This window comes from Denticeps clupeoides, chromosome 19, assembly GCF_900700375.1.
Source record: "Denticeps clupeoides chromosome 19, fDenClu1.1, whole genome shotgun sequence".
Taxonomy (NCBI): Eukaryota; Metazoa; Chordata; class Actinopteri; order Clupeiformes; family Denticipitidae; genus Denticeps; species Denticeps clupeoides.
Window position 1 is genome coordinate 5,460,457 of NC_041725.1, and position 17,763 is coordinate 5,478,219.

Here is a 17,763-nt window from a genome sequence, read left to right on the forward strand (position 1 = left end):
AAACGGGTAGCAAGAAAAAAAAAAAAAAAAAAACACGAGATCGTGGACGAGAGAGCCGGACGCCAGCGGGTTGTCTGCTGTGGTACACTTGCTCTCCACGATGGCCATTTCAGGACGTAAATAAACGCGAGCGTTGAAGTCCCCCCAACACGACGCTTGTGTGTCTGTGTGTGTGCGCGTGCACGTGAGACAAGACAAGTAATATGCAGCCGGGCACCACAGCCTGGTGTTCGGTGGTGCCCCCCCCCACCGAATACATGCTGGTCAATAACCCACCGGGTCCAAAAATGGACAGTAGGGATGTGCGATACCACAGGTGTCCTAAAATTCAGGTTGGTTTCCGATACTGATACTTTATACAAAAAAAATGTTGATACCATTGTGCCAGTATCGATCCAATACTGATAACAACTTGGTATCGATAGTATCCATATTTCGTATCGAACCGCACATCCCTAGTTGACAGGTAGAATGGAGGCCTCGAGAGCAGCGAATTACCCCGCCGATTATTGCCGATTACCCCGCTGGCACCGCAGGGCCGCGCTCTGGGCGAACGTGCATTTGCTTGAGATGGTTTCTTAAAAAAAAAAAAAACTGCCCGTGTTCCACCTCCCGCCATCTCTTCTGTGCTCGGTCAGAGCGCTGCTGCCCCGGTTTGTGCGTCGGTGTGACATGATAACGCGTTTGCACTGTAATAAAAGCTTTTTTTCATGGAGTATCTCTCAGACGATCTTGCGCTTAGCCCTGTATTAGTCGTATGTCTGCTTATTATTTAATTGCACTGCGTCAGAATCAAAGGAAAAGGGGGAGAAAGGTGCGATCTTGGCTCGAGACGGTCGCACACAGGCCCTTGGCCGTAAGTCAAGTCGAAATTGGCCCAAGCGGCGTGATTAACGTCTGTCGGGGTGAAGCACAGTTAATGTCTATCCTTGCAGGGAGACCGCGGAGAGCCTGTGAAGTCAGGATTTATGCACCGAACTCAGGCTCGCAGTCGGCCGCGAGTCCGGCCGCGAGCTGGGACACAGTCCCCACCCTGACACGCACACACACGGACACACATCCATCATGTGTATAATTCAGTGATCTGCCTGTGGTTTGGGAAATGCTTTTTTTTTTTTTTAAAGCTGTCTCAGTAATTGAGTAGATATCCCCCATGTTGATATATTTCCTTTTATTTATTTATTTTTTGGATGTTTTATTGTGGATTATTTTAAATAAATGTGGTGTCATGCGAAGGGATGGGGGGGGCAGGTCTGTTTAGCCAATCAGATTCAGGGACTCCCTAGCTCCAGCCAATCACCGGAGACGCCGCAAGGATATTGGATGGAGTCGGGAAACAAACTCCATCCCCAACCCCCTTGTTTCCCTTTCCCTTTAATCCTCGACCAATCAAATGACCTTCTTTCCCCGCACACCTCCCTGTCAGCTTAATTTCTAATCTACAAATAAAGACTCTTGTATATAAGAAAGTGTTTTGTATAAATAATTACTATTTTCAAACTCTCCAGAAGTAACCAGGGCACAATTTAAAGTTTCATTAAAGTTATATCTTTAATGTGAGGGGGGGTAAAAAAATAATAATAAAAAGAAAATACATTAAATATAAGATAATTACCAGTTTTTGAACAGGGCACAAAGACCCTTAATAGAAATGTCTGGCTTTTTCCCGCCCTTTTTATTTAATTTTGTTGAATTTTTATTCATTTATGTCATTGATTGTTTTCTTTGTTATTAATTTTGTTATAGTTTTTTTACTTTTTATCTTGAAGAAATGGCATTGCATGCTCTGAATATTTTGCTGGTTATTCAAAGTAAACATGAAAAAGGAGATACAAATGATTAAAAAGGGAAAAACAGTTTAAAATGCAGAGGGAATTCCTAAAGTTTTATGGAAAAGTTGCTTCAATTTGCAATTGCTTGTGTTTAACTATACATTTTTTTTCTATGAAAACAAAACAAAAACAGAAAAAGAGTAATCCAACAACTTGTGCAATAAAGCTATCTTTCTATGACCTCTGTTCTACCTTTTCTTGTGCGCATGTTGAGGCGTTGCGGTCAGCTCCTTGTGCCTCACGGGCCTCACCTACAAACACAGGTGGGTCTCAGGTCTAAACACACACAAAATGTTGCTGTCATGCAAGACACTTAGAAAACAAAGATTTAAACGAAAATGCTAAAAAAAAAACATGTATCCTTTTATAATTCTGAGGAGTTACATTTGCCAAAATGTCGTTCATCAAAGTTCCATAAAGAGGGGTATGTTTTGACCAGGTTTTTAATTAAGGCTGTTCCCTGACTGAACACATGGTGGCAGAATAAACTCAGCAGCTTCAGGCTTGGGCTTGTCAGGTGATGTTTTATTGCTCCCATCTTCCAACATCTCACAAACGCTGCAGCGTGAAATTTAGGCAAAATACAAACAAGATCTTCTTGTAAAGATTCCATTTCTTTGTGTATGGTTTTAAATCATTTGGTTGTGCTTAATATATCAAGATGGTGGTGATTGTATGTCTTGCTTTTGTGATGGGGTGGTGGTGCGTGTGTGTGTGCGTGTGTGTCTGAAGCAATTCTACTTGTTTTCCTTGTGCTTTTTCTGTTGGTACTTTCTGTACTGGTGTTGTATGGTGGCAGCTGCTTTTTCTACAGAGGGGCTGGCTGGAGGACACTGCCCATTACTGGACGTGGAATCTGGCGAAGGAAGAAATATTCATATTTAACAAAGCAGCCCGGTATTGATATAGATTCAGTGTGGGCTCCTGATTCATTTTTTGGGTGGCTGAAAGGATGCTCTACTCACTTTTTCTGTATACGCCAATGCTGTTCCTTCTCTGGCCTTCGAACTAAAAAGAGAGCAGACACACAATTCCAAATCATATCAACGCTCAATATTTCTGAGCAGACATGACACGCCGATCAATGAGCGAGTCTGAACAGACCACGGGGGGTCTGCTGGATTCAGATCAATCCAGCCACTCTTTCTTTTTTTATTCCCTCTCTCTCAGCATGCCTGTCAGTGCTTTCTCAAGGGATGGAGCATGGCGAGATGAGCTGGCAGCCAACAGGGCAAATACAGCAGCATTTCTCGCCCTGGCCACTTTATTAGGAACACATAAACAGAGCACGTACATTTTCTATCAGTAAAGTAGGTTTATAAGCCTCTGTTGGTGAGGACAGATTCAAGACCAGTATGGTCTTGTATGCTGCATGGAGAAAGTAGATGCATGTGGAAATCAAGTGGGATTTTGGGCCATTCTTCCAAATAAACAGTCTTCAAATCCAGAGGGAACCCTTCTATGAAGCCTGAGCTTTAGTTCTTTCCATAGATTTTTTTTTATAGAATTCAGGTTAAGTGACCTGAAACCTATTGACAGTTTTTCAGGCTGTGTGTGAAACCCTCCTTTCATCTTCATCCTGGTAGATGGCAGCAAGGATGTCTCGGCACATTTCTCTATTCATCCTTCCTTTAGTTATACGAAGTGCTGTAAAAGCACCCCAAAAACAAGATGTTTCCCACCTCTTGCTTGGTGAGCATGCATACAGGTCACGGCGGTTGAGTGCATTACTAATTGTTTTCTTTGAAACAGTTGTTCCTGCTATTTCCAGATCTTTCTGGAGCTCTCCACAACTGGTCCTTGGCTGTTGGACAACACTTCTGATAATTCTATCACTCCTCCATCTGAAATCTTGCAGGGAGCACCTGGTTGTGGCCAGTTCATGGTGAAATTTTGTTCTTTCCACTTTTAAATTATGGCACCAACAGAACTACTGGAACCTTCAGTAGCCATCAGTATTTTTTGCAACAGTAAGGTTTAGAAGGCCTTGCAAGAGCTCCTTGAGTCTTAATGATGAGACGTCTCTTGTGTGACACCTTGGTAACGAAACGTCTATTCATAGGCCATCAGTTGGGATTGAAACAGATGAACCACATTTGCACTAATCGGCAAAATGGATTTCTAACTAGTTGCCATAGATTTCAGCTGTTGCCATGACCTTCACCTTTCACCTTCCGTTCTGTAGATGCTGTGTTGGTAGCAGTCAGTCAGACTTGACTGGATTTCAACATACATCCAGCACACAGCAACAGATCATCCTACATAGTGGTAATATAGCCTCAACACCCCCACATATGTCCCAAGCAGCACGTAGCACACATTTTGTTCTTCCTTCGTGAGAGCTGGAATGCTGCAGATAGGTAGCATGGTGGCACTACACGCTGCTCAGCCACATTCCAGTCATACCTCCGCCATGCTGACCTGTGACCCACGCAATTGTGTCAGGGGTCATTGAGACGTTGTCATTAGCTGATGATATGTTTACTACTAAAAAGGCAAATGAGGCATTGCAATATGAATCTTATTAACATTATGACAGGTGAAGTGAAAAATATTGATTGTGTTGAAATGACACCTGGCAGCAGCTGTGATATATTTGGCAGCAATTGAACATTTTGTCACTGAAAGCACAAAAAGCTGAAGAGAAAAGCTGACAAATGTCAGTATAAGGATCTGAACAACTCTGACAAGGGCCAAATTAGGTTGGATAGAATCACCAAAGCATGTTCATGCTGGTTCTGATAGAAAGGTGTCAGAACACAATGTGCATTACAGTATGTTGTCCGTGGGGCTGCACACCAGCACACCAGCCAGGGTGGCCATGGCGACCTATGTCGGCTTGGTGCAAGGCACCACAGAACACCTTCAGTGGTCTAACGGAGTCAATATTTTGGCAGCTAAATTGTGACCTACTCAAAATCAGGCATAATGGAAATTGTGAGGATGTGACATCTTGTCATGGGAGTCAAATAATAAAAAGTTAAAGTGAAGTGAAGCACAGCACACGGTAAGTTAAAGTGAAGCACAGCACACGGTAACACAACGAAATGTGTCCTCTGCTTTTAACCATCACCCTTAATGAGCAGTTGGCAGCCATGACGGGCGCCCAGGGAGCAGTGTGTGGGGACGGTGCTTTGCTCAGTGGCTCCTCAGTGGCACCTTGTCGCTCGGGGTTCGAACTGGCAACCACTGCTCCTAGGCTACTGCTAGGCCACCACTGCTCCTTTTGATGCCCAGCATAGTTCTGAGCATAAACCAGCCTTGTGATTTTGGACAAATGTCTCAATTACTCTATAAAAATAAATGTAAAAATATAAAATGGTGACCCTGAATACTGAAAGCTATAGACTTTTCATATTGACAGGCAACGGTGCAGTGAGCAATGCAGAATATTCTTCAATACTGGCATAATCTTCCATTCAGCACATCAAGTGAATAAATATGCAAAAGGATTCAGAAGAGGCCTGAGTGCAAAGCCTCGCTTCGTACCTCCTCACTGATGACGATGGGCTCTGAGAAGGGACGTGTATAAAACAGCCACCCCCGCACTGAGGAGTTTATGATGAGGGGTGAGTGGTAAACGGCATTCTGTTGCAGAAAGAGATGGCTCTTCACATCATCTGTGACAGGTCCTTCCATCCTGCCTAGTGCTAATAATCACTCCTGCTCATGTTTTCTCTAAATTGCCATCTCGCGATGCAACCTTGTCAAAAACAGAGAACTTTTAATAATTAGATGTGCCCAGTAAAAGCACTGTGTGAGAAAGGGAAAGTTTTCGATTGGTTACATGGCATTTTCATCAGTGGTCTGATGTTACTCGGCTTTGCTTTATCTTTAAATCACACAAATCAACAATATTTTAGCTCCAGGGAGAGCCTGAAGTGACGAACCTCCCCTCTGGCCTTTTCTCTCCTCACTTCATTTAACACTAATGGAGCTACATGCAGACCAGTGCAAAGCCATATTTAATTAAATGTTATTCATTTTAGGACAACATAATGGAGGCCACTTTATAATTTTCTTTTAATTAAATCCAAGCTCTTTTCTAAAGTGTGCATAAATAAAGCGTGTTTTAACTCTTACCTTCCCAGACCATACAAAACAGCCTGAGTTTTCTGTATTAAATGTGTATAGGTTCTGATTTGTGTAGTATATTGTGTTTCATTCTGAACTGTCCCATTGTGCCGTTTGTGATTATGCATGCATTAGGCTGAACATAGTCCACCCCTCTGGGATTATGGGTAACTCCCAGAGTGTCCTGAGCTTATCTTCACCAAAGAGACGGGTGAGACGGACTGAAGATGAGTTTTGACCATGAGCCTGTTGTTTATGAGAAGACAGGTTCTGAGGCTGAGAGGTGTAGGCTTCTGTTCAGAACAGACTCCTGTCAAAAACATCCTCAACCACAGCGAGGTGTTTGTGTCTGTCTGCTGTTGCTCTGTGTGTGTGTGTGTGTGTGTGTGTGTGTTCACCGCACGTGCTGGAAACAACTTCCTTAAGTTCATCTCTTTAACCATGTTCAACCATGCTGTGTGTGAATGTTTTGAATTTATATCTTATATTTATATTTACAGCATTTATCAGACGCCCTTATCCAGAGCGACTTACAGTCAGTAGCTACATGGACAGTCCCTCTGGAGACACTCAGGGTTGTCTCGGTCATGGTTCATAGGTGAGTGTGTTACCCACTAAGCTAGTATCCACTACCATGCTTACTTATGAGATAAATGAGAAGGTTTCATATAAAATGGAAGACAAAGTAATAAATCAAAAGATTAGGGAAACATAGTACATGTATAAAGGTGCGTGTGTGCGTGTGTGTGTGTGTGTGTGTTTGCGGGTGTGAAGCTCACCTCCTCTGCCCGACTGCCACGTCGGCTGTGTGAGACGGAGTGCACCTGCCACGGCAGCGGCTGAGAGACCATGTACGGCAGCGGCTCTGGCTGTCGCACCCACCGCACACCCAGCTGCAGGCAAGCACGCAGTAGAGAGTTAGACTAGTGTGTTTCGTGGAACCCACAAAAATGGGACACTTAAAAAACACACACATGCTGTAGGTAAAGCAGGTAAAAGTTTGTGATGGTGAGAAACGTTTTCACTTTTTCCTTAAAGCGAAGTTCCTTTGTCTGCAAATGCACCTCCCATTGTCTGAAGGTCTTTGTAGGGCACCTGCCTGAAGGCCATTATGCGAGTGGGGTCGACTGGGGTCTCAAATTATTAAAGATCTCAGTATTACTGTAACTTTGAATTATGCCTGCTATGACATGGCCCACATGGCATTAGTGCTTTCACATTTGCCATTGTTTTTGATCAATTTTCACAATCTTGCCCACAGTGACACCCTGTGATTATGTCATTACAGTGTCATAGATGGTGCTGTGAAAATGGGACATGAAATAGAGTCCTCTCCTGTTCATGCATGATAGTGACATTTACCATTAGTGTACGCTGATGATGACATTTTGCTCCTCTACACCAACTCCTGTCGTAGGCTACAATTCAGTAGATGTCATTGTCATACAGTCTACATACCAGCAGTACCCACGTTTATCAGATCCATGTCACACAGTGTGATTTGTAATAATCAGTCTGTAGAAGGCATTAGACAGATCATTAAAACACTCTGATGGCCTGGATTAAGAGGTGAAGGAAACATAGCACTGCCATCACCCCTCCAACATGCCATCTTTTCAACAGGATACTCATAATAATATTTTGGATGTGGGAGAGGGTGACAATTTAAATCAAATTTATGAATCAAAACCGAATAATGCATCGCATAGCTTTCAGTGTGTTGGAGTTGCATCTTCATATGGGAACACTTTTCATTAGCTGGGACATTCAATAGCTACACACATCAAGATTTCTTACAGATTACTTTCACCATTCAGCCACTCAAAGGAGAGGCTTAAGAGAAGGACTGCCAGTGCCCTGGAATGATCCAGAGACCCAAGAAGCACAGACTGGACATTTAAAATGAGCTCTGGTGCACAGAAGGGACAGGCGTAATTTTGGTTCAGACCCCTTTCAGACGTGGCATTGATGAAAATGGAGGTCACAGAGTTAAAGATGCCAATATTAATGTTGTGCTGAGTGCATTAGAGGAACAGTTAGGGTTGGAGGTTTCAGTGTCAGAGATGTGTTGGTTTGGTCTAGTAAGAGGGTTATGGATGTGGTGAGAGGAAGATATAGAGGACAGGGTGGATGGTGAGGAAGAGGAAGATATAGAGGACAGTGGGAAATTCTGTGGTGACCCCAAATGGGAGCAACCAAAAGTAAAAGAAGAATTGTCTCACACAGGCCAATTCAGTTTGTGAAATCGTGTGTCATAATGAGCCCTGATGTGTACTTTGGGCATGAAGCAGCGAAACAGAGTGAAACAGAGTGGAGGTCAAGATGAATGTGTGTGTATGTGGCTGTGAGTGTGTGTGTGTGTGTGTGTGTGTGTGTGTGTGCTTTTGAACGAACAGCAGGATGCAGCTCCAACTGTTTTTTGCCAGCCCTCTTTCACGTGCTTGCATGCAAAGCTCTCATTAGCCAGAGTCCATCTTGTCTTTCCTCCGTCGCGTCATTAACCTCAAGGGACACCATGCATTTTAATTCAGCACAGCTCGATGGCTTTGGAAGGTCTGGTGTTAATTAAATGAATTATATAGCATTTAATCTTTTTTTTTTTGTTGTTTTGTTTTGTTTGGTACTTTCCAAATCCCTTGTTAAGGACAGATCAATAGCTTAAATGCTAATAAGTAATAGCGGCACACCCTTCTAACAGCAACTCAGTCACAGCCGTGAATGATTCACAACAGAGAGGAATTTATATGTCCAACCCCAGACCGCACTCCCTCTGAAATAAAAAAGTGGCTAAAAGTTATTTTATTATAAACGATGCCCCATTATGAACAGGAGACGCCGGGGCGCGGTGTCGCCACGCATTCCGGGCCTTACTTTAAGATAAAAAACCGGAGAGGCGTCTTACCTGCTCGGCCGCCCTCACCATCATGTACATAGCTGTTAGCATGGTGACAAGCATCTTGAATTCCTGTCGTTTTTTTTTTTTCTCTCCTGCTTGTACCTGCTGTCCTTACGTAGACTGGTGTGAAGCCAGAAACTGTCTGGCGTCTGTGGTGCTGCTTGGTGGGACAGTCAAAGCTCTGATGATACAGACTTTCTCTCATCACTCATACACACACACACACACACACACACACACTCAAGCATTATTAGCACGGCCTAAGTCCATTAAAGAGCTTTGAGGTACAGAAATAGGGGCCTTGTAATCTTCTCCTCTGCGCACTCGCCTGCAACTTGCTTAACCCTGAGCATCGGGTCCGGCGCCAGCCAGACCATCATCAGTCGGTCCGTTCTGGATCACTGGAGAGTAAATGATCCTCGAACTGTGAAAGGCCAGGATTCCACGCCGTTATGAATTTCTGACTCGGGAAATCGATTCAGTTTTGTTCTTCAGGCTTAGATTGAAGAGACGGTCCGCTCCTGGACAAGCACCTCGCTTCAAAGAGTCCCTGGATTTGTGTCCAGAACTTGCACAGACAAGAAATGGCACATGTAGGTGGCCCGAATGCATGTGGTGAAAAAGTCTTCACTACGCTGCTGAGAAAAAAAGGATAAATGCTGCGAACAGACCAGACACTGTTTAGCATGCTTGGCTCAGAGCGCTGCAGTGAATTTGTGGTGCAACTTGAAAATTTCAATTTTTTGTAAAATAATTATTTACACAGAACAGAATAGGCTTCAGGCTATCTTCAAGCCAAGATTTAATGGCTTTGTGATTCGATGTCTATGTACAATAATTACCAGAACTGGGATGCGATGGGAAAATGGTGCAACATATTCAGAATACTAAAAATTAAGGATATTGTTAATATCACTATTCAGTCCAAGTCACTATTTAAAATACAGCCACTCAAAAACATCCAAAATAAGACATTGTAGATCTGAATGGATGAAATATTCTTAGTAAATACTTTGTTCTTTTCATATTTGAATGTGCTGATAATAAAATTATCAATGGAAAGCAAATGTATCACCCATAGAGGTCTGGATATGAAGTCACACTCAAAATTAAAGTGGAAAGCACAGTACAGTCTGGTCCAACTTTGATTTGGGGTGATGGATTGTCTCCTGAGGGATCTCCTCCCAGACATGGACTAGAGCATCCACCAGCTCCTGGACAGTCTGTTGGTGGCTAGAGCGAGTGCCTTCATCTTGCAGGAATTGCTGACACGCTCCATCCACATGAGGTCTAGAATTGTCTGGCATTAGGAGGAACCCAGGGCCAACCGCAGCAGCACATATTCTCACAAGGCATCTGTGGATCTCATCTCGGTACCTAATGGCAGTCAGATTACCTCTGGTGAGCACATGGAGGGCTGTGTGGCCCCCCAAAGAAATGCCACCCCACACCATTACTGACCCACTCCCAGGCAACAGAACTTTCTCCACAGCATCTTCAGACTCTGTCACGTCTTTCACATGTGCTCAGTGTGAACCTGCTTTCATCTGTGAAGAGCACAGTGTGGCAGTGGCAGTGGCAGAGGACTGACAGTGGTTTCTGATCATTTGAGTAGACACATGCACATTTGTGGCCTGCTGGAGCTCTGGCAGTGCTCCTCCTCTTCCTCCTTGCACAAAGGCGGAGGTAGAAGTCCAACTGCTGGGTTGTTGCCCTCCTACGGCCTCCTCCACATCTCCTGATGTACTGGCCTGTCTCCTGGTAGCACCTCCATGCTCTGGACACTACGCTGACAGACACAGCAAACCTTCTTGCCACAGCTCGCATTGAAGTTCCATCCTGGATGAGCTGCACTACCTGATCCCCTTGTGTGGGTTGTAGACTCCGTCTCATGCTACCACTAGAACAAAAGCACCTCCAGCATTCAAAAGTGACCAAAACATCAGCCAGAAATCACAGGAACTGAAAAGTTGTCTGTGGTCACCACCTGCAGAACCACGCTTTTATTGGGGACGTCTTGCTAATTGCCTAACATTTCCACATGTTCCATTGCATTTGTACAACAGCATGTGAAATTGATTGATAATCAGTGTTGCTTCCAAAGTAGACAGCTTGGTTTCTCAGGAGTGTGATTGACTTGTGTTGTTTAAGTGGTTCCTTTATTTTTTTGAGCCGTGTATAATAACACGTTTAGAATACATCTGCTGCAAAATAAAGAAATAATGGATATGAAGGATGCTGTGAAGTGCTTACATGGAGGCTTTGTATCATCAAATGTGGGTGTTGGTAAGACTCATTTATGCAAATCATTCATGTTGATATTTCATTTAAGTTGATGATGAAATGCAATGAAATGCAACAGAACAGCTGGCCTTAGAGATAGGGTGAGGGGCCCGGACATTCGGGAGGGACTCAGAGTAGAACCGCTGCTCCTCCACATCGACAGGAGCCAGTTGAGGTGGTTCGGTCATCTGGTCAGGATGCCTCCTGGACACCTCCCTGCGGAGGTGTTTCGGGCATGTCCTGCCGGCAGGAGACCCCCAGGTCAACCCAGGACACGCTGGAGAAATTATGTCTCCGGTCTGGTCTGGGAACGCCTTGGGGTCCTGCTGGAGGAGCTAGTGGAGATGACTGGGGAGAGGGCTGTCTGGGATTCATTACTTGGGGGTGGTAGTAGCCTAGAGGTTAACACACTCGCCTATGAACCAGAAGAACCAGGTTCAAATCCCACTTACTACCATTGTGTCCCTGAGCAAGATATCTTAACCCTGAGTGTCTCCCGGGGGACTGTCCCTGTAACTACTGATTGTAAGTCGCTCTGGATAAGGGTGTCTGATAAACGCTGTAAATTTAAATGTAAATGTACTTGGGATGCTGCCCCTGCGACCCGGACCCGGATAAGCGGGGGAAGACGACGATGACGACAACAGAACACATGCTTTTCAATTACACATGCTTTTCAAAATATATTTACTTATATGAGGTTAATGTACGAAATGTAAATAAAGTTTGAATACTGTATACTGTATATATTTTTGTATAATATTCTCAATACACATTTTTTGGCACTTTGACAGAATACAGCACTGCATACATGTGTGGCAATGTATTTCGAATTGAGAGATCACAATTAAATATGCCTGCTGGCTGCCATTATCAGAGATGTTCAGTCTTGTGTCGCCTCATGTCGCCGGGTAATAAGACAGACTCAAGACACGTCATGGTCACACATTGTTTGGTGCCCAAACAAAAAAGAACAAATAGTGGAATGGTTAGAATGCAGATCTATCGACCTGATACTGATCAATGACAGGTGACATGGCGTCAGACGGACAGTATTTGGGCGATATGGTGATGTACTGTCTGAAGACACGTGTACCTCCCCATAACCCTGTTCAGAGATCCACAGCGGTATTAACAAGTTGATGATTTGTGACTGGAGCAGTCTGAAATACTGAAATATTTACAAATTTATGGTTTATGTGTGTATATGTATGTGTGTGTGTGTGTGTGTGTGTTGCATATGAGGGTTAATACCAGCATGGGAGTGTGGATGACGTAAAGAGGAGGAGAATTTCTTAGCAAACAACTTCTTATCACGCAAGGTTTACTTATAAAACCATCATCCCAGAAGGACTTCAGCTTCATATCTGCTCTGTGACCGGAGCTCTGACATCTGTCCAGCAGACTGCTAATCCTTTAATCACTACAGGTGAGCTACAAAGACTGTAATTGTCTGTAATTGTTAGCATTGCCTGAGGCACTGTAGCATATTATTATCTGAGGTTTAAAATGTACCAAAATCATTAATCATTACTTAATTATGTGATGTTGATGTATTGATTTTGAATTGTATGAGAGTCTTCATTACTACTTCTAGGTCACTGGCATGTTTGTTCTTCTGGGATTTTATAGCTGTATTACCGTCATTAGATTGCCGCATCTTTCATTTATTTTATTGCAATACTTTAGAAATAATAAAATAAAATAATGATACAAAACTTTTAGGGTTTACGCCAGGAAGCCCTAAATGGATGAAGAGGTGTATGACCTTTGACATCTTGGAAAACAGCCTTCAATTTGCTTAAGTAGCAGGCAAACGATTATCACGTTTACCATGGCGCTTCACCGCCGTGACTCTGCTCTAAGTTACACCAACCGGACAACACGTGAGTAAGAACAACTTGAACAAATTACCACCCATCGCCATTTACACAAAGTTAAGTAATTCAGTGTGGGTGAAATACTCCATGCAGCCATACTATAGCAAATTATCAAATTTAAAAGTTTATTTGAAAATATTTATGCAAATTTGTTTATTAACCAACTAACTCTACTTCTCTTCCAGTGTCTGCCCAAAACAAGGCATTGGGCAGTGTGATGTACATGCTTGGTATGAGAGACTTTCTCAGGGACCCTTTGGACATTACATCAATGCTATATATTAGCAACCTCACTCTTGAAGATGAGATGCCCTCAGCGCCCTCCCATCTTCTGTACTCCTTCCTACGGCGTCTCTGGCTCTACAGTCCTCAGGCTAGAAATCCATCATGCAGTGCGGTGCCAGACTCCTCCTGGCCAGGCACTTGCCCACCAAGCCTAGATGAAGGGATAGGTGAGGATCTGTCTGCAGTCAATCCGCTGGACCTCATCACAGGGGTCTTCATGTGCTCCAATAGCTTTCTGCGCCAGGAGATTGCACGCCACATGGTACGGTGCAATTTTGCAGTGCCCTTGCTTCTTCCTCCAATTTGGCCGGATGTGCATGGTACGCTCTTGCTGTGGCCTTTTCGTGGTGTGCTGGGACAGTGGAAACCAAACCCTTTCAGACAACCTCAGGAAATGCAGATGAAGAACATGGCCAGCTCACGAATGCCTTTACTGTCTTGTGTCAGACTGGGCGACTGCAATGTTTCCAAATCCCAAGTCTTGAACCGGCTGATGAGTGGCCCACACAAACAGTGTGAGTTCTTTATCCATAGGCATATGGAGGGAGGACAGCTGCCAAGAAGTCTCTCAGAAGGGGTGGTGGAAATTGGATGGAACCTGCCCGTGGATGACCCCAGTGGAGACATGTTTTCCCGACCAATGCTAATGTCCAACCTGCGTGGGGATGCGGCTTCCTTTGACAGACAGCTGAGTCTCCTCTGTCGTGGCTCGGCAGTTCTCATTGTGCTTTGTGGCAGCCTTGGAGACAGAGAGTGTGAGTTGCTTGCCTACTGGAGGAGCCTTGCATGCCACATGGTCCTTGTCGACTGCCCTCAACAATTTGAAGACGTAAGTGCAAGCGAGGGACACAAGAAGCGGCTGAGTAAGATGGTAAAGGAGCTGGAGTTGGACCAAAGGCTGCTACTGTCTAATTACACTGGGAATGAGGAGGAACTTGCTTTATGTTTGAAGGAGGCATTGAGTCATCTGATCCCTCACCTACATGCAGTTAACCTTGTTGATCTGGCTGGCATTAGCATGGACCTCAGCTTCAATGTGGATGAGGACGACATCTGCAGGAAAGCATATAAAGAAGCTGAAGAGGTTCTCAAAGGAATAGAAGAGGACCCTGTGAAATACAAAGAGGAACAGCTTCCCTTGCAAGGGGCACAGTGGAAGAGACTGGTTGAGCTGGAGAAGGAGGAGTGTCGACCAGTGGAGGATGATGACTTCGATCCACCTGAGGTCGAAGAGGAAAAGAGAGCCATTCAACAGGATCTGAGGAAGTATAAGTTGACATCAGCCATGAAAGGTTTCATTGATGCCCTCACTACCATTAACACGTTCAAAAGAGCGTTCTTTTTGAAGTGGATGGAAGTGCAACTTGGTGTGATGCAGTGGGAACAGTTTTCTGCATCCCAGTGCACAGAACCAATGGAAACTACATCAGCAGGCAACTACATCTTCCTGGGTGTTGAGCATTTTTTCCGTGAGATGGGGTTGATGTATGAGTTGTGTCACCACAGTGCATGCAGTGACTCGTATGTGTTGCGCCTCCCCAATCTGGCTGCTGAGCTCCTCATGCATGGGGTCCCCCTAGAGATATACGATGGCGATGCATCTGCTGTGCCTATGAATTGGCTGTACAGCGTTCTAGTTCAACTCCAAAAGAAATTGCCTTTAAACATGAGAATGAAGGTCATCACAGCCTTTGGCCTCCATGATTCAAAGAACGCAGAGGTGCTGTCCACCTTGTTTGGCACAAGCTTTCCGAAAGGCACTTACCGACATGCAAAAGGTGCCTACATGCTCCTCCTTGTCCTCCCTGACAATCTGCGATGGGAAATGGAGTGTGATCTTCTGCTGCTGATCAACACAGAGGGTCTGAACTTTCCATCTGAGCAAGAGGACAGCCTTGAACATGACCACGAGTTGGCCACTTTTGTAACAGGCCTTAGTGATGTCATGTTGCTAAATCTGAAAGCAGACAGTGAGAATGAAGTGCAGAGTACACTACAGATTGCTGTGAGTGCACTGTTGCGCACTAAGGAAACAGAGAAGATGCCAGCATGCCTTATAATGACGCAAAATGACAAACTGGACACAAGGGTTCTGTCTTTGCAAATGAGTCGTGTGATTCAGGTCCTGAACATGGACAAATCACCGCAAGCGCTTGAGATAGAAAATGTCCCCAGGACTGAAAACAACAGCCACTGCCTGATGGCCCCATGGAACAACAACATTGTGTATTCGCCCGTTAATCCTGAAGGCACCAAAGCCATGCTTGACTTGAAGAGTAGTCTGTTCCATACTACAAAAGAGTGTGCAGTGACGAATCAAGACACACGCCTTCCACAGTTCACAGAGTCCATTTCCCAGCTGTGGGAGGCAGTGAAAAGAGAGAATTTCCCCATTCCTTTCAACAACACAGAAATAGCGGTCACCTTCTCAGGGGTTTGCACCAAGTTGGTCTATGATGAACAGAACATTCAGAACCACATGGAAGGTTGGATTGGAGGTGTTGATGGCCACATAACAGATCTGAAAGAAGGAAGGCGCGGTGCACGCAGGAACTCTGAAGATATCCTCAGAAAGTTGGAGGACGATGCCTCAAGTGAACTCAACACAGAATGTGACAGACTCCGGGCCGGTCTAAAAGAATACTTTAAGAGAGAGGATATCAACTGGCACCTAGTCGATGCATACCATACTAATTTCTTAAACACTGTTGATGTACTGCAGATGCAATCAACAAATGAACTCAACAAAAAACTTGAGTTTGCCACAGATGTTTACGAGATTTCGGCAAAGACAAAAGCTTTGCAGACAGCACTCGAGGCTGCTTTGGAGGTCAAGTTACGTTTGCTGTTAATAAGCAGCAGGACCAGTGATGACTTACTTGACGACATTCGGCTGGAAGAGGAGTTTGCAAGCGTTTGGGATCAGGTGCCTACCAATTTGGAACAAAAGCCGGTAGAACAAGTGGACATTGCAGACAAAGTAAAACAGCAGCTGAGAGAAAACCTCAGAGTTCGTGTCCTGCAGAAGTACATAGATAAACTTGAATTAGTAGGCAAGCAAAGCGTAGGCGATTTTACGGTACTAAATGAGCACTTCGGTTTCCGCAGCAAGCTGAAAAGAACGTTGCAAAGTGACAAAGAGGAGGCACCCGCGTTTGCAGCAAAGATGATAGATGCCTGCGATGAATCTGTGCTTGAAAAGGTGAAACGCAAAGAGAACTACAGCAACAGCTACACAAAAGATCTGCTAGAGATCATCGACAGAGGTCTCAGTTCGAAGGAGTTCAATGTAAACTCTCTTTTTGAGATCGACCTGAAAGTCTACGTCTGCAACAAAGCATCGCTGTCCTTCAAAGAGATGCAAGACAAGCTGGTGAGGCAAATGAATTCCAAGAAGATGTTCCTTATGGACAACAAGCAAAGATACATGCAGGACTTCAAGCAACAGTACCGCAGTAGGCACCAGTGTCTTAAGGCTGCCCAGGCTTTTACCAGCATGTGTCTGAAACCTGCAGCTCAATGCTACATTGAAGGTTCCATGGGAATCCAGATTTTCACCGACATTCTGCGAAAAGATGAGCTCGGTCAGTTATGTTCTCCCAAGCAATTTCACTACAATGTCCTCAAAGAGCTAATGCAGGAGGACAGTTTTGAGAGTTTCTATGAGTACCTTCAGTCAAGTGAGAATTTCATCCGCAAGAGGATCCTGCAAATCGTGGTGAACTATTTCTCAGGAACTGTGATGCTTGAAGACTCAAGGCAGCAATGCAAGGACGAGGTCATTTCTCAGATAGAGCAGGCCATCAACCAATCTGCAGATGCCATGAGTGGAGAACCTGACCGCTTGCATCTGTTACTGTTAATGGTGTGCAATGCCCTTGAGCGCAATACTGACCTGGTGCTGGAACGTGACATGCTAAAGAACCCATTGTTTGACTTCTGCTCACATCATGGCTACCTCCTGACAAGCCTGAGAGACAACGTTGCTGAGCTCAGTAGCTTCTTGGATCAGGAGCTGATGAAGAGCAGCAGTGTTGTTGAGATATCCCAGGACCTCCCATCACAACTGCAAAACAAGCTGTATGAGCGGATTAAGGGCTGTGGGAAGCGGTGCCCGTTCTGCAAGGCTCCATGTGACGTTGAAGACAGGAACCACACCGTTCACAGTTCTCTCTGGCACAGACCTAAAGACCTCCTGCCTTATGCCTGCTCTGGCTCCTACAACACCTGCTCAGAGGAGATGCGTCATGACAGTTACTTCAGTCCTAATGACGACAACGATCAGATCATTGCCTACAAGGACTATCAGTCCATCTACCCTGACTGGAGCATTCCTCAGGAGCACAGGGAAAGAGGTGGCTCTAGCATCTACTGGAGATACGTGATGATGAGGCACAATGACAGATTTGCACAGGCCTTCCAATGTGAGCCAGCAGTCCTGCCACAGGACTGGATCACCGTCCACCAGCAGGAGGCACTTGAAAGCCTTAGAAAGGCCTTCCAAGTCGAATAA

The 17,763-nt window shown here is 44.7% G+C and overlaps 1 protein-coding gene across 1 annotated transcript; it reads left to right on the plus strand.

Moving 5' to 3' along the window:
• Positions 1 to 13,272: 13,272 nt before the first annotated feature.
• On the plus strand, positions 13,273 to 17,763 carry gvin1l2 (GTPase, very large interferon inducible 1-like 2). The gene has a single exon (XM_028962796.1). It carries the CDS (start codon positions 13,273 to 13,275, stop codon positions 17,761 to 17,763), a length of 4,491 nt encoding a protein of 1,496 aa, XP_028818629.1.

Coding starts and splice junctions, on each gene's coding strand:
- gvin1l2 (XM_028962796.1), top strand. CDS start 13,273: ATGCCCTCAGCGCCCTCCCATCTTCTGTACTCCTTCCTACGGCGTCTC.